Source organism: Phocoena phocoena, chromosome 1, assembly GCF_963924675.1.
Source record: "Phocoena phocoena chromosome 1, mPhoPho1.1, whole genome shotgun sequence".
In the NCBI taxonomy this organism is placed as follows: Eukaryota; Metazoa; Chordata; class Mammalia; order Artiodactyla; family Phocoenidae; genus Phocoena; species Phocoena phocoena.
Genome location: NC_089219.1, coordinates 26504563 through 26522114, shown reverse-complemented (window position 1 = coordinate 26522114; position 17552 = coordinate 26504563). Strand labels below are relative to the sequence as shown.

The 17552-nt window shown below is 42.3% G+C and overlaps 1 protein-coding gene across 4 annotated transcripts; it reads right to left on the bottom strand.

Annotated features, from left to right (window-relative positions):
• Positions 1 to 1003: 1003 nt before the first annotated feature.
• ZSCAN20 (zinc finger and SCAN domain containing 20) lies at positions 1004 to 17062 on the bottom strand. 4 transcript variants are annotated; one of them, XM_065873073.1, is made up of 8 exons: positions 16997 to 17062; positions 16646 to 16798; positions 13426 to 13612; positions 12927 to 13003; positions 12597 to 12681; positions 10511 to 11203; positions 2834 to 3262; positions 1004 to 2259 (listed from the first exon to the last, which is right to left on the bottom strand). In XM_065873073.1, the coding sequence occupies exons 1-8, from the start codon at positions 17060 to 17062 to the stop codon at positions 1004 to 1006; spliced, it is 2946 nt and encodes a 981-aa protein (XP_065729145.1). The 4 variants fall into 4 exon arrangements, with proteins under 4 accessions (XP_065729145.1, XP_065729141.1, XP_065729143.1 ...); XM_065873069.1 differs by having other exon boundaries at positions 16646 to 17062; XM_065873071.1 differs by having other exon boundaries at positions 2834 to 3259; positions 16646 to 17062.
• Between the last annotated feature and the right edge of the window lie 490 nt (positions 17063 to 17552).

Sequence of the window (17552 nt, the reverse complement as noted above, 5' to 3'; positions counted from 1 at the left end):
CCCCCATATTATTGTGAAGATGGAAATTCACATCAAGTGCTTTGATGAGTTCAGCCTTGCTCAAAGCACATTGCCAACTGTGAACATCCCCAGTCCTTCAATCTTCTGGGATTCTCAATGTCCATATTTGTTAAAGACAGAACTCATAGGGAATTTTAACAGAAAATGTGGTCTACAAAGTGCTTTGGCACCTGAGTTACCTGCCCCAATGTGAAAGGGGATTCAGTGAAGCAGTGAAAGCACCTCAGGCCCTAGAGACAGAGCTGGTTGAATCCTGCCTCTGCCATTTTCAGATGTGTGACCCAAGCAAGTCACTTCTCTCTTCTGGGAAATGGGGAAAATATTAGTACCTCCTGGGGCTGCTGTGAGGAGTAAATGAGATGATGTATACAAAGTGCTTAGCACAAAGCCTGCTGAAGAGCTCGATAGATGCTGGCTACTTTTGCTATTATTAATAATGATCTAGTAATGATGTCACTGTTGTTTCTACCCTTTGATAAGCTCATGGTGGCTGCTCTAGGCCACTGATTCTCAATTATGCCCCCATCACTGGAGAGTCTCAAAGTTCTCCCAGGAGGTTATGCCCCAACGGAAAATGGCCACATATGAGAATTTGCCAACATACACTGATGGGGCGTGTGTACATGTGGATGGTGTGAAGGCACAGAAAGGTCTAGAATCACTGCTCAGGATCACTGATTTACCTCTAATCCCCTCAGTTACCAGTCTGGCTCAAACACTGATAAAGCTCTTACACAACAGCAAATATAAGGGCAGCCTGAGGACTGTGTGGGTTTTTTTGCAGGAGAAAAAACACATTACACTTAAGAAAAGTGCCTTCAAATCTGGATCGTTAGCATTTGTAATTCACTTCCGAATTACCTGGACTGTACCAAGGTAAGTTCCCCAGGTACACGCTAATCTTAAAAATTGGGACAGTTTCTTTCTAGCATATGTCTTAGGATCTTGGGAGATTTAAATATACGTTTTTCTCTTTTGTCTCCTATGACGCCTTCCCTCCTGCATGGGTTCTCCTGTGGGCACTGAAGTGGGAGCTGTTGTTGAAATCTTTGCCACACTCCATACACTTGTAGGGTTTCTCCCCGGTGTGGATTCTCTGGTGAATAATAAGACTGGAGCTCTGGTTAAAGCATTTCCCACACTCTCTGCACTTATAAGGTTTCTCTCCTGTGTGGATTCTCTGGTGGGTAATGAGGTTGGAACGGTCACGGAAGAACTTCCCACACTCGAGGCATCTGTAGGGCTTCTCTCCTGTGTGCACCCTCTGGTGTGTGATGAGCTTGGAACGCTCCCCGAAGCATTTCCCACAGTCCGCACACTCATACGGCTTCTCCCCAGTGTGGGTTCGCTGGTGGTTGGCCAGAGTGGAGCTCTTACTGAAGCTTTTCCCACATTCGGCACATCCATATGGTTTCTCTCCCGTGTGGATTCTTTGGTGACTGATGAGGGCAGAACTCTTGGAGAAGCTTCTTCCACATTCGGAACACTGATAAAGTTTATCCCCTGAGTTGGTGCTTTGCAGTCCAGGAGAATTCAAGTTCTTACTGGCACTCTGAGTTTGTTCCAGAGATGTCTCCTCTGCTGAGTTCCTCCAGTGAGCACTAAAGGATGGGCTCTGGCCAGAGTTTTTCCCAGGCTCACCACAGTGATCAGGATTTCCTCCCAAGTGGATTCTCTGATGTTTCAGAAGGTTTGAGCTCTGGGTGAAGCCTTCCCAACATTCCCCACATTTATAGGGTTTCACCCTCGTGTGCGTTCTCTGGTGGGTGATGAGATTGGAGTGGTCACTAAAGCTTTTCCCACATTCAAGGCATTTGTAGGGCTTCTCTCCAGTGTGGATTCTCTGATGGGTATTGAAGTTGGAGCGGTCACTAAAGCTTTTCCCACATTCAAGGCATTTGTAGGGCCTCTCACCTGTGTGTATCCGCTGGTGGGCGATTAACTGCGAATTCCGGCTGAACCTTTTCATGCACGTGTCACACTTGAAGGGTTTCTCTGCAAGGTACAGGCCTTGATGATCGATGAGTTTTTCTAAGTCCTCTTCAGAAGAACATTCTTCCCACTGATCCTGGGATGGATTTCCCCACCGCCCTTTACCTTCGTTTTCATTTTCACTGTCTTCCCCCCAATCATGAGGGTAGCAATCCTCTGCAGTACACTTTGATAAGGCTCCAGGCAAACCTTCAAAAATGTCTTGCTCTGAAATCTGGTCTTCATCCTCATGCCTCATCTCAAAACCTGAAAGAATGGACAGAAATGCATTCATTAGTTAGTGTCTATTTATACATATGGATCTTGTGTCTTGTGAATTTGGCTAACATGAATTTGTACTTATATTTTATATCTCACAGCTTATAAATGTGACTAACATGAAATTGATCAAGTTTCAGCGCACACAGGCATTTCTGACCTGTAAAGCTTAGAAACATAGTTTGGGACATGCTAACTCCACCAAGGGAGCCGTAAGCCCCAGCCCAAGCAGCCAGCTGTCAGTCTCCCTGGCCAGCTACCCTATCCCACTACTGAACAATGAACACTTTCTTCTCCTGGTACATTCAGTACGGCCTATGTCATATGAGATTGAATAAACTCTATAACTTCCCAGATGAATCCAAGTAAAATCTAGACTGACTGCTTTTCTTATTTAGGGGATTACACTAAGCTAGAGACTGGATAATCTCAGTGAAGCACAAATCCTTAACTTACTCAATTTTATCCTCTCTTTCAGTTCAGAGAAAAGAAATGTGCCTGGCTTCCACACTCTCTCTGCATGCTTGCAGATTTTGTGGACATCTAATTACTCCAAGCTTACCAGTGTCTGGGGTTTTAGGACCTGGGGTTGGAGATCTGATGGCATCTTCACCTGCCATTTCATCCCAGGCCTCCTGGTTGACAACCTGGGTACCACTCTCCCCAGAAGTAGGAAGACCCACTGCCTCCTTGCTGGTCCCCATGTCTCTAACCGCAGTCCGAGCCCTCATCAGCGAGTCCAGCTCCTCATAGAAGGGGCAGGTCCCAGGTGGGTGGCTGCTCTTGGCTTTTCGGTAGCTTCGAAGGAGGTTTTTGAATCTGTAGCGACACTGCTCCAGGGTCCGCAGGAAGCCCTGTGCACACAGCCGCTCTGCAATGGCCCGGTACACCTGGCTGTTCTGGTGACAAGTGCGAAGCTTCTCAGAGAATGGGGACTCACTGAGAATGGTCAGGAAGGCCTTGGTCTCCTCGTAGCCCCAGTGCACACCTGCTGTCAGGAGTGAAGAGTTCAGAATTGAGAGACTTGATGAGATTTGCCTAGGTCATCAGGGATTGGGGTCACCTGCCCTGCTAAACACCTAGGCACTTTGGAAATCGTCCAGGTGCCTGGCACACCAGCAAATAATATACCCTTGTTTCTCAAGGCTGTGCCAGGGCTTCCCATCCCCACCCCCTTCTAAGAGACTCTATTCACATTTAAGAGTCTTGGCTAAAGGGGAGGATTTAAGTGGCTATATTATACCAGTTGACCCACGTTCCTGGCTTCAGCTGATTGGTTCAGGGAAAGGCCTGTAACTGAGATACAAGACACTGTCTCTGTACCCATTCAATACATGTGCTCTACTTTATTTATTTATTTATTGGGGGTTTTTTTGGTTTTTAAAATTTTTATTTATTTTTTTATACACCAGATTCTTATTAGTTATCCATTTTATACATATTAGTGTATACATGTCAATCCCAATCTCCCAGTTCATCCCACCACCACCCCCCAACACCACCACTTTCCCCTCTTGGTGTCCATACGTTTGTTCTTTGCATCTGTGTCTCAATTTCTGCCCTGCAAACCAGTTCATCTGTACCATTTTTCTAGGTTCCACATATATGCATTAATATACCATATTTGTTTTTCTCTTTCTGACTTACTTCACTCTGTATGACAGTCTCTAGATCCATCCATATCTCTACAAATGACCCAATTTCATTCCTTTTTATGGTTGAGTAATATTCCATTGTATATATGTACCACATCTTCTTTACTCCTTCATCTGTAGATGGGCATTTAGGTTGCTTCCATGTCCTGGCTATTGTAAATAGTGTTGCAATGAACATTGGGGTGCATGTGTCTTTTTGAATTATGGTTTTCTCTGGGTATATGCCCAGTAGTGGGATTGCTGGGTCATATGGTAATTCCATTTTTAGTTTTTTAAGGAACCTCCATACTCTTCTCCATAGTGGTTGTATCAATTTATATTCCCACCAACAGGGCAAGAGGGTTCCCTTTTCTCCACACCCTCTCCAGCATTTGTTGTTTGTAGATTTTTTGATGATGCCCATTCTAACTGGTGTGAGGTGATACCTCATTGTAGTTTTGATTTGCATTTCCCTAATAATCAGTGAGGTTGAGCAGCTTTTCCTGTGCTTCTTGGCCATCTGTATGTCTTCTTTGGAGAAATGTCTATTTAGATCTTCTGCCCATTTTTGGATTGGGTTGTTTGTTTTTTTAATATTGAGCTGAATGAGCTGTTTATATATTTTGGAGATTAATCCTTTGTCCATTGATTCATTTGCAAATATTTTCTCCCATTCTGAGGGCTGTCTTTTCATCTTGTTTGTAGTATCCTTTGCTTTGCAAAAACTTTTAACTTTCATTAGGTCCCATTTGTTTATTTTTGTTTTTATTTCCATTATTCTAGGAGGTGGATAAAAAAAGATCTTGCTGTGATTTATGTCAAAGAGTGTTCTTCCTATGCTTTCCTCTAAGAGTTTTATAGTGTCCGGTCTTACATCCATATTGAGTTTATTTTTGTGTATGGTGTTAGGGAGTGTTCTAATTTCATTCTTTTACATGTAGCTGTACAGTTTTCCCAGCACCACTTATTAAAGAGACTGTCTTTTCGCCATTGTATATCCTTGCCTCCTTTGTCATATTTTAGTTGACCACAGGTGCGTGGTTTTATCCCTGGGCTTTCTATCCTGTTCTATTGATCTATATATCTGTTTTTGTGCCAGTACCATATTGTCTTGATTACTGTAGCTTTGTTGTATAGTCTGAAGTCCAAGAGCCTGATTCCTCCAGCTCCATTTTTTTCCTTCATGACCGCTTCGGCTATTCAGGGTCTTCTGTGTCTCCATACAAATTTTAAGAGTTTTGTTCTGTAAAAAATGCCATTGCTTATTTGATAGGGATTGCATTGAATCTGTAGATTGATTTGAGTAGTATAGTCATTTTCACAATACTGATTCTTCCAATCCAAGAACATGGCATATCTCTCCGTCTGTTTGTATCATCTTTAATTTCTTTCAACAGTGTCTTATAGTTTTCTGCACAAAGGTCTTTTGTCTCCCTAGGTAGGTTTATTCCTAGGTATTTTATTCTTTTTGTTACAATTGTAAATGGGAGTGCTTCCTTAATTTCTCTTTCACATTTTTCATCATTAGTGTACAGGAATGCAAGAGATTTTTCTGCACTAATTTTGTATCCTGTGACTTTACCAAATTCATTGTTTAGCTCTAGTAGTTTTCTGGTGGCATCTTTAGGATTCTTTATGTATAGTATCATGTCATCTGCAAACAGTGACAGTTTTACTTCTTCTTTTCCAATTTGTATTCTTTTATTTCTTTTTTTTCTCTGATTGCCATGGCTAGAACTTCCAAAACTATGTTGAATAATAGTGGTGAGAGTGGGTATCCTTGTCTTGTTCCTGATCTTAGAGGAAATGGTTTCAGTTTTTCACCATTGAGAATGACGTTTGCTGTGGGTTTGTCGTATATGGCCTTTATTATGTTGAGGCAGGTTCCCTCTATGCCCACTTTCTGGAGAATTTTTATTATAAATCGGTGTTGAATTTTGTCAAAAGCTTTTTCTGCATCTATTAAGATGATCATACGGTTTTTCTTTTTCAATTTGTTAATGTGGTGTATCACATTGATTGATTTGCATACATTGAAGAATCCATGCATCCCTGGGATAAATCCCACTTGATCATGGTGTATGATCCTTTTAACGTGTTGTTGGATACTGTTTGCTAGTATTCTGTTTGCTAGTTGAGGATTTTTGCATCTATATTCATCAGTGATTTTGGTCTGTAATTTTCTTTATTTGTGATATCTTTCTCTGGTTTTGGTATGAGGGTGATGGTGGCCTCATAGAATGAGTTTGGGAGTGTTCCTTCCTCTGCAGTTTTTTGGAAGAGTTTGAGAAGGATGGGTGTTAGCTCTTCTCTAAATGTTTGACAGAATTCACCTGTGAAGCCATCTGGTCCTGGACTTTTGTTTGTTGTAAGGTTTTTAATAACAGGTTTAATTTCATTACTTGTGATCGGTCTGTTCATATTTTCTATTTCTTCCTGGTTCAGTCTTGCAAGGTTATACCCTTCTAAGAATTTTGTCCATTTCTTCCAGGTTGTCCATTTTATTGGCATAGAGTTGCTTGTAGTAATCTCTTAGGATGCTTTGTATTTCTGCAGTGTCTGTTGTAACTCCTCTTTTTTCATTTCTAATTTTAATGATTTGAGTCCTCTCGCTCTTTTTCTTGATGAGTCTGACTAATGGTTTATCAATTTTGTTTTTCTTCTCAAAGAACCAGCTATTAGTTTTATTGATCTTTGCTATTGTTTTCTTAGTTTCTATTTCATTTATTTCTGTTCTGATCTTTATGATTTCTTTCCTTCTGCTAACTTTGGGTTTTGTTTGTTCTTCTTTCTCTAGTTCTTTAGGTGGAAGGTTAGATTGTTTATTTGAGATGTTTGCTGACTCTTGAGGTAGGACTGTATTGCTATAAACTTCCCTCTTAGAACTGCTTTTGCTGCATCACATAGGTTTTGGATTGTCGTATTTTCATTGTCATTTGTTTCTAGGTATTTTTTGATTTCCTCTTTGATTTCTTCAGTGATCTCTTGGTTATTTAGTAACGTATTGTTTAGCCTTCATCCGTTTGTGTTTTTTATGTTTATTTCCCTTAATTGATTTCTGATCTCGTAACATTGTGGTCAGAAAGGATGCCTGATATGATTTCAATTTTCTTACATTTACTGAGGCTTGATTTGTGACCCAAGATGTGATCAATCCTGGAGAATGTTCCATGTGCACTTGAGAAGAAAGTGTAATCTGCTGTTTTTGGATGCAATGTCCTATTAATATCAATTAAATCTATCTGGTCTATTGTGTCATTTAAAGCTCTTGTTTCCTTATTAATTTTTTGTTTGGATGATCTGTCCATTGGTGTAAGTGAGGTGTTAAATTCCCCCACTATTATTGTGTTATTGTCAATTTCCTCTTTTATAGCTGTTAGTAGTTGCCTTATGTATTGAGGTGCTCCAATTTTGGGTGCATTTATATTTATAATTTTTATATCTTCTTCTTGGATTGATCCCTTGATCATTATGTAGTGTCCTTCTTTGTCTCTTGTAACATTCTTTACTTTATAAAGTTTATTTTGTCTGATATGAGTATTGCCACTCCAGCTTTCTTTTGATTTCCATTTGCATGGAATATCTTTTTTCCATCCCCTCACTTTCAGACTGTATGTGTCCCTAGGTCTGAAGTGGGTCATTGGTAGACAGCATGTATATGGGTCTTGTTTTTGTATCCATTCAGCGAGCCTGTGTCTTTTGGTGGGAGCATTTAATCCATTCACGCTTAAGGTAATTATCGATATGTATGTTCCTATTACCATTTTCATAATTGTTTGGGGTTTTTTATAGGCCCTTTTCTTCTCTTGTGTTTCCCACTTAGAGAAGTTCATTTAGCATTTGTTGTAGAGCTGGTTTGGTGGTGCTGAATTCTCTTAGCTTTCACTTGTCTGTAAAGCTTTTGATTCTTAGCTTTTGCTTGTCGGTAAAGCTTTTGATTTCTCCATCGAATCTGAATGAGATCCTTGCCAGGCAGAGTAATCTTGGTTCTAAGTTCTTCCCTTTCATCACTTTAAGAATGTCACGCCACTCCCTTCTGGCTTGTAGAGTTTCTGCTGAGAAATCAGCTGTTAACTTTATGGGAGTTCCCTTGTATGTTATTTGTCGTTTTTCCCTTGCTGCTTTCAATAATTTTTCTTTGTCTTTAATTTTTGACAATTTGATTACTATGTGTCTCGGCGTGTTTCTCCTTGGGTTTATCCTGTATGGGACTCTCTGCGCTTCCTAGACTTGGGGGGCTATTTCCCTTCCCATGTTAGGGAAGTTTTTTAGTATAATCTCTTCAAATATGTTCTCGGGTCCTTTCTCTCTCTCTTCTCCTTCTGGGACCCCTATAATGTGAATGTTGTTGTGTTTAATGTCCCAGAGGTCTCTTAGGCTGTCTTCATTTCTTTTCATTCTTTTTTCTTTATTCTGTTCCACAGCAGTGAATTCCAGCACTCTGTCTTCCAAGTCACTTACCCATTCTTCTGCCTCAGTTATTCTGCTACTGGTTCCTCCTAGTGTATTTTTCATTTCAGTTTTTGTATTGTTCATCTGTTTGTTTATTCTTTAATTCTTCTAGGTCTTTGTTAAACATTTCTTGCATCTTCTCGATCTTTGCCTCCATTCTTTTTCTGAGGTCCTGGATCATGTTCACTATCATTAGTATGAATTCTTTTTCTGGAAGGTTGCCTATCTCCACTTCATTTAGTTGTTTTTCTGGGGTTTTATCTGGTTCCTTCATCTGGTACATAACCCTCTGTCTTTTCATCTTGTCTAGCTTTCTGTGAATGTGGTCTTTGTTCCACAGGCTGAAGGACTGTAGTTCTTCTTGCTTCTGTTTTCTGCCCGCTGGTGGATTAGGCTATCTAAGAGGCTTGTATAAGTTTACTCTCTACTTACTTTATGAATTGCCTTTTTAACAAACATGGGAACTGAGAATCCCTAAAGACGTAAGTGGACTCCAGATAATCTTACAATAGAGTCCAACTGAGATCCCTTTCCTCTTTTGTGGAAGAAGGAAAAGGAGGTGGTCTATTTTCATTTCCTCTGCATCTAAATGATGCAGCCAGGGAGGCAGCATGGTGGAGGGAAAACCAAATAAAATTGGAGGTGGGATCCCTGGGCTCTGGTCTCGACACTTCACAGCTTGGGCTTCTGTATTTCCAGTTTTACAGGGACTGGGTGTTTCCCTAGCATCAGTTGTTCAAGTATATACTGTCATGATTTCTGCTCTATTAAATATTTCACTCAACATCTTTCTTTGCCTAAATTTACTATTTGTGAAATCACCTGTTGATGTGCTCATACACATTAAAATTAAAAGTTCACTCAGGTAACACTTATGATCATCCCCATACTACCAGTGACACACTCTGGGAAGTACTGAATTAGCTCTTTAAGGTCGCTTAAGGTTTTAAAAGTGTTTGCTTCTTTTAGCACAGCAAAGTAAACCACCAACAAAAGGAAAAGACAAACTACTGAATGTGAGAAAATATTTGCAAATGATATGACCAATAAGGGATTAATATCCAACATATATAAAAAAGCATAGGTCAAAATAGCAAATAATTTTTAAAATGTGCAGAAGAACTGAATAGACATTTTTCCAAAGAAGAAATGCAGGTGGCCAACATGCACATGAAAAGATGCTCAATATCGCTAATCATCAGGGAAATGCACATCAAAGCTATAATGAGATATCACCTCACACCTGTCAGAATGGCTGGTATCAAACAGTCTACAAATAACAAATATTGGCGAGGATGTGGAAATAAGGGAACCCTAGTGTACACTGTTTGTGGGAATGTAGATTGGTGCAGCTGCTGTGGAAAACAGTATGGAGGTGTCTCAAAAAACTAAAAATAGAACTACCATGTGACCCAGCAATTCCACTCCTGGGTATATATCCAAAAAAACAAAGAAACTAATTTGAAAAGATACATACACCCCAATACTCATAGCAGAACTATTTATAATTGCAAAGACATGGAAACGACCTAAATGTCTGTCAACTGATGAATGGGTAAAGAAGATGTGGAATATATATATACAATGGAATACTATTCAGCCATAAAAATGAACAAAATTTTGCCATTTGCAGCAACGTGAATGGACTTGGAGAGCATTATGCTAAGTGAAATAAGTTCAGACAGAGAAAGATAAATACTGTATGTTATCACTTATATGTGGAATCTGAAAAATAGAACAAACTGGTGAATATAACAAAAAAGAAGCAGACTCACAGATATAAGAGAGCAAACTAGTAGTTACCAGTGGGGAGGGGCAAATATAGGGGTGGGGAATGGGAGGTACGAACTATTAGGCGTAAGATAAGCTCAAGGATGTATTGCACAACATGGGGAATACAGCCAATAATTTTGTAATAACTGTAAATGGAAAGTAACCTTTAAAAATTGTAAAAAATTTTTTAAAAATTTAAGTGTTTGCTTCTATAACTAAGAAAACTCAAACAAGCAGAACTGATCATAGGAGAGAGAACAGGAGCTTGAGGATGACCTACTCTAGCAGCATCACTCCAGACTGTGCCCTGAACTACAGAGCAGAGGTTTGGTTGGTGAGAGGGTTGGAATCTGGATCCGATTAAGCCCCAATGTTCTTACCAATACGACTCTGGAGCAGAGCTGGGCCCTCTGGAATCCTGGGTCTGTGGACGAACTCTCCAGTGGCCAGGTGACTGTCATCACCATTACAGTCATCCGTTGTTTCCTCAGGCTCCCAGCCCCCTTCCTCCTGCTCATCCACCTCCATATCACTGTCCCCCAGCCTGGGGAGAGCCACAGCCTCTCCTGGGCCATCTGAGGCTCTGATGGCCGTCCGAGCCCTCACCAGGGCCTCCAGCTCCTCATAGAAGGGGCAGGTCCCCGGTGGGTGGCTGCTCTTGGCTTTCCGGTAATTCCGTAGGAGATTTTTGACCCTGTAGCGACACTGCTCCAGGGTCCGCAGGAAGCCCTGTGCCCTCAGCCGCTCTGCAATGGCCCGGTACACCTGGCGGTTCTGGTGACAAGTCCGGAGTTTTTCAGAAAAAGGAGACTCACTCAAAATTGCCAGGAAAGTCTTAGTCTCCTCATAGCTCCAGTGCACACCTGATACTTTCACATCCTCCATGTCCCACTGATATCGTTCTTCCCAGGCCTTGGAATCCCTCCAGGCCAATGCCTGAGCTGGTTTTGTTTGCTCAGTATCCCAGCTGTAATCTTCAGGGTTCTTTTGTCCAGAATTTACAAATCTTGGACCCCAAAATTCTGGTCCTTGCTCTTGCTGGGAGATGATGGTTGGTTTTGAAACTGGAACTCCTATACAAAAGGAAGAAGAGACATGATTAAGTAGAAATGATCTGTTGAGCAAGGCATTTGTCTAAGAAGTCCTTGAAACATTTGCCTGCAAGAAACTAAAGAGAAATTCCCAAGCTAATCCCTTAAGAGGTCTGGAAAGAAATGGAGAGGTAACTAGAGGTAATCTCATCAGAAATATATTGACCTGTATGCTTTGTTCATTTGCTTTTTGGTTGGTGTTATGAAATACATCATGCAAAAGAGTGACTGTTACTGGTTCACAGATGGGCACATGCCCTAAATTAGTCAAATCAGAATAAATTTAACAGTTGGAGGAAAGGTTGTGTGTGGTGTGAGTCTCTCTTGCTAGGAACTTGAGGTCTCAAATGCCACTGGCATCTATCTTTTGCCTATGACAAAAAATACCTTTAATATGAAGCTGACACAAAGAATGGCAGAGCAGACAGAAAGAAAGAACCCAGGTCTGCTGTGAAGTTGCTGAGCCAATTTGTACTGTGGTTGGAGCATACCCTCCTCTGGACTTCCAATACTGTGAGAAAATAAATTTCCGTATTTCTCAAAACACTTAGCTGTGTTTAAAGGACAAATGGCCCAATAGCTCCCAACCACAGCAAATAGGAAGGCTTTAATTAAAATAGATATTTGAAGAAAACTAGGTGAAAGAGTTTAGAGCTAAAAGAGGCTTAAGGATTCTGTAGTTCAGCATTTCCCAAAGGTTGCTCCTTTGAACACTATTTTCCCCAGATATCATGTGTAAAAAGGATACACTGCCCAGCAAGTAGCCAACAGCTCCTAGTGTCTTACTTTACTGCCGTGAGTCAGACCTGCCACTGTCTCTCTACCTTATCCCACTCTCACGTCTAACTCTCCTCTTACTGATCCCAGGCTCCATGGGGAAATGTTCATTATTGTTTGACTTCCTGTGAAAATGTACCTAAAGAGAAAGGGGTCTGTGCTGGTCATAAGGGCTTCAAGTATTTTGAGCCCTGTGATATTTATTTCTCATTGTGGTTTAAACACGTCAGTCTCCTGGGCTTAGTTCACTTGACTCTGCCCCAAGAGATGGACCTTGTTTGATGCTGAAAAGACTGGGTTTCTGGGCCAGCAGGCAGGGCGCAGCCGTGGGACGGTGGTGAATGTACTGAGGAAATAAAAGATAATGAGCGCTGAGAGGGCAGGCTCTTGGCAGCCAGCCTGCCGGCCCAGAAAACCACGCCCCACACCCCGTCCCTGCTGCCACAGTGCTGGCCACAAAGAGCACGTCTTCTCCCTAGGTCTGAAATTCCAGAGACTTCACAGAGCCATGAGTCTTAGGGAGTGATGAAACACTCCTTGGGAACTGAGTGTACTGGAAACCCGAGCGTATCTTATCCAGAGGGCACTGTTTCCTTACCCAGGGGCAGGCCGTTCCCACAGCTGTCTCCTGGGGGGTCCTTGCAGAACTCCTTCTCAGCGTGTCTGCCAGGACCCAGGGCTTCCTGCGGGATGTACAACAGAAGGACCTCAAATGTCACTGACCCTTCAAAACAGCCTGGGAGTCCCACCAGGCCCCAGGAAATATAATGGACACAGAGATACCATGTGTGAGGCTAGCATCCTAAGGAGCAGCTTGACCCAGGAGAGGCCCAGTGGACGGGGGATGAGGGGCAGAGAGAGAAGAGAGGAGCAGGGCAAGGGCACAGGAGAAGTCATGACAGGAAAGGAGGAACAAACAGCAGCTTACCTGAGACGCCACTGTTACCTCCCAATCTCCAACGCTTCCCATCTTTGGTAGAGTAGGGACTCGGGGAGTCAGGACAGCTGAGGAGGAGAAAATATCTCTGAAACCCAAGCTCTGGTTCCCAAAAAACCACCTCCCTCTCAGGTTCAGCTTTCCTAAACCCTTGCTTGGATCAAACTGAGACTATTCCTGTAGCCAGTGCAGACTTCCACTTTCTTTCCTTCTAGAGTATCTAGCTCCTAAGCTGCCATGTGTGAGATGTCAGCCCTGAACTCCTACGATCACCAGCCTGCCCCAGGCCCAGCCTGAACCTGCTACATGATTCAGCTACAGTGGGGTATGCTAACACCATTGGGAGCTTCATCTTCTTACTTCTCAGGGTGTCCATCAGACACTACTGTAGCCCTTGCCTTGAATTCTGCATATCCCTCCTCAGGCACCCTTCCTCACCCCCCCACCCCTTACCCCTCTTCCCTGATGGTCCCTGACTCTTGGTACTCACCACTCTCTTTCAAGGGCTGTGATGCCATCTTGGTGTCTAGATGCTTGGGAAGGTCAGGACATGGATTCTTCACCCACTGTTTCTGGGACTGTCCCTCGGGCCAGTGATCTGCTGTCCACAGCTGGAAGCTCTGAGATTCCTTCACTGTCTTTAAGGACCTGGTCTCTTCTGCACACAGTTCCAGTTCCTACACACAGACAGCCAAAATTCCCAACCATAAGTTCAATAACTGGTAGGGCAGGGCATGTTCTTTTGAGTACAGCTGTGGTTCAGAGGTTAACAGGCTCTTTTTAAAAACCAAAGATAGCTTAACGTTTGACGACAAAGCCATCAGACTAATTTCAGTAAACATACCAGCATTTATACCACCAAATGAGTACTTTCTATTCAACACAGAAAGGCTATGCAAGTGTCTAAATGAGGCCACTATTACTCAAAACATTTTTGAATCGTAACAAGATAAATTATGTAAAATTTTTGTGACATTAAAAAAAAAGACAGAAGTTAACCAGGTATATGTTAAAAGGCAAAAGGAAGCATAAAAGCAGATACAACTATAACTCTAAATGTAATTGCTCTAAATATTCCTGCTGAAAGGCAAAGAAAATTCAAAGAATTGTTGATGGAATCTTAAAATGAAATGAAAGAATGTGCTGTTTCAGAAAGGCACATCTGATCTCAAAACAGAAAGATACGCAGAGATAAGGCACTGTAACTCAAAAAGAAAACAGAAGTGGCAATTTTAATTTCAATGTAGAAGTTTAGGCAAAAAAGTACTCAGAGATATGGAGAATATACATATAATAAAAGGAAATAATCAATTAAGAGATAACATTACCCAATTCAGCTCTATCAATCATAAAGCTAATTTCTTATCTCTCTCTCAATAGGTTCCAAATTCAGAGGCAGTGGTTGAGATGTTATTTCCTGGCCCTAAAACCCCAACAACAGAACAATCTCATTGTGTCATAGAAACACCTAACTTTAAAAAAAGTATTACAATTTTTTCAATAGGCATTTTCAATACTCACATCGTTCAAAAATAGAAAATATACACAAGGATATAATCAGTGAAAATACCCCATCCCCACCTGTCTCCATTCCACCTGTCCAGTATCTTCCTGGACTCCTCACCACAGGTAAACACGGTTCTTCTGCATCCTTTCAAGTTTCTTTATATACATGCAACTATAAATATATTTTCTTATTTTCCCCATTTTTACACAAAAGATAGCAACTATATATATATACATTGCCCTGAACCTTATTATTTTTACCCAAAATAATATCCATCTTCATCAAACTTTATTATTGAGTTTGCCAAACTTCACTCCAAACATCTTTTGGCCAATCTGAAAACTCAAATCCACTCTCACAGAGAGGAACTTTGTCTTTGAGAAGATATATAAGAATGGGCCATGATCATCAAAAGCCATTCCCAGTGAGGGGACCCACCAATGTCCTGTGTGGTTCACAGAGAGAAAACACCTGTTTATCAACATTTTAAGAAAAGAATAACTTTGTGTTCAAGATAAAAATAACTTTGTTATAGTTACAATCTTATAACCCACAGAAGTACTGTGGACTAGACCCAACAATAATCCTCACTCCCAGCCCTAGCTCCTCCAACTATTGCTACACATAAGCAAAGATTCTCATTCTATGGATGGTCATTGTAGACACAGAAAGAAGTAGATTCAAGTGACAATCCGGAGGCAAAAATTCAGCAGGATATTGGTTGGGGTAAGGTGAATTAAGAATCCATCAAATGTGGTACATATATACAATGGAATACTACTCAGCCATAAAAAAGAATGAAATAATGCCATCTGCAGCAACATGGATGCACCTAGAGATGATCATACTAAGTGAAGTAGGTCAGAAAGAGAAAGACAAATACTGTACAATATTACTTATATGTGGAATCTAAAATATGACATAAATGAACCTATCTACGAAGCAGAAACAGACTCACAAAGAACAGACTTGTGGTTGCCAAAGGGAGGGGGGTCAGGGGAGAGATGGATTGGGAGTTTGGGGTCAGCAGATGCAAACTATTATATATAGAATGGAAAAGCAACAAGGTCCTACGGTATAGCACAGGGAACTATATTCAGTATCCTGTGATAAACCATAATGGAAAAGAATATAAAAAAGAATGTATATATATGTATAACTGAGTCACTTTGCTGTAGAGCAGAAATTAACACAACATTGTAAATCAACTGTACTTGAATTTTAAAAAAAAATCCATCAAAAATGCCTGTGCACCACACTAAAACCTGCACATGGATGTGTATAGCCACTTTATTCATAATTGCCAAAACTTGGAAGCAACCAAGAGGTCCTTGAGTAGGTGAACAGACAAATAAACCATGGTACATCCAGACAATGGAATATTATTCAGCACTGAGAAGAAATGAGCTATCAAGCCATGAAAAGGCATGGAGGAACCTTAACGCACATTACAAATTGAAAAAAGCCAATCTGCAAAGGCTATACACTGTATGAGTCCAACTATATGACACTCTGGAAAAGGCAAAACTATGAAGATAGTAAAAAGATCTGTGGCTTTGTGGTTGCCAGAAATTGGGGGGAAAGGAGGGATGAATAGGTGGAGCACAGATGATTTTTAGGGCAGTGAAACTATTCTGTACAATACTATAATGGTGGACACATGCCGTTATACATTTGTCCACATCCATAGAATGCACAGCACCCAGAGTGAACCCTAACGTAAACATGGACTGTATTTCTGTCTATCTACATTACTGCTGTAGGCATCCAAAGAGATCACATATGTAAAAAGATTCTGTGAAGTATAAAACACAATACAAATTAAATGTACTGTGAACATGGTACCGAGAGGCGGCTTAGAGCAGTGGTTACAAATCCTGGCTTCAGAATCAGACTGCCTGAATGCAAACCCTGCCTCTACCATCTAGTAGCCAGTGACCTTGAGCCAACTACCTTCCTCCCCCTCGCTTCAGTCTCCTCATGGGTAAAATTAGACTAATGGTATCGATCTCATTTAACTGGTGACAGGATTAGATGAGTTAATACATGGAAAGCACTTAGTACAGCGCCTGGTACATGGCACTGTTCAATAAATGTCAGATGCTTGATAATATTATTATTGTGGTTTTGGCAATTATCAACCTAGCTGCAGCCCCACTACCTTGCCTGACCTGTTCCTTGGAGAACAGACTATTTGCCTCACCCGCTGTCCCGCGGCCCGCGCCTCTCGGTGCCAATCCTCCACCAGGGCCACTGCCTCCTCGCCGCTCTCAGGGTGGCGTGCCTGTACCCAGGCCTGGACCTCCCTGGGTAAGATAGTCAGGAACTGCTCCAGCACCAGCAACTCCAGTATCTGCTCTTTGAGGCGGATCTCCGGCCTCAGCCAGTGACAGCAGAGTGCCCAGAGCTGGCTGAAGGCCTCATGGGGTCCCGCCGCATCCCTGTACCGGAACTGCCTGAAGCGCTGGCGGGAGGCCTCGGGGCCAGGGACAGGGTCATGGTCCTTCTCCCGGGGTTGGGAGTCTGGTCTGCACGAGTCCTCCTCCAGCTTGACAATCAAGAGTTCTTCAGGCTCTGGGAGCGGGGAGGCCTGGGCCCGGGCTTCCAGGGCTACAGCCATGGTCTCTCCTGGATGCCTCCTTTCAGCTGGCCGTCCTTGTCCAGCGTCTTCCTGCATCTGTAGTGTGTCCTCAAGGGGCTCCTGGGAGAGGAAATGCTCCCCCAGCCTCTGAAGGCAGAAAGACAAGGGACAGTGTGAGCAAGAGGACCAGCAGCCTCACCTTCCCCACTCCCCACACACCTTCCACTGCTCTGCGTGGGGTGGGACTGCTAAGAAACGCCCTTTCCCGTAAGCAGTAAGTTAGTCCACAATCTACCACCAAACCAGCCGCCGGCACACCTTGGAGGAAGACAGCACAGTATTAAATCCTCCGGGACACCCTAAACGCCTGAGCTGGGCATCAAGGCTGCCATGATTGGTCCCAGCCCAGCCCTCCTCCCTCTACATGTGTCCCAAGTCTGACCTTCCCTCAAGTTGCTTTCCAAATGTCGCCCCCTCCATAAGGTCTTTCTTCCTGGGCCTTAAGCTTTCCTCTAAGAGTGCTCTCCTT

Bases quoted from the DNA above. Each gene is read 5' to 3' on its own strand.
- ZSCAN20 (XM_065873069.1), bottom strand. From the start codon at position 17,062: ATGGCTGTAGCCCTGGAAGCCCGGGCCCAGGCCTCCCCGCTCCCAGAG. The intron at 13,004-13,425 runs GTGAGTACCAAG...TCTCCTCCTCAG, and splicing joins ACAGCCCTTGAAAGAGAGTG to CTGTCCTGACTCCCCGAGTC. The intron at 3,263-10,510 runs GTAAGAACATTG...CACTCCTGACAG, and splicing joins TCTGCTCCAGAGTCGTATTG to CAGGTGTGCACTGGGGCTAC.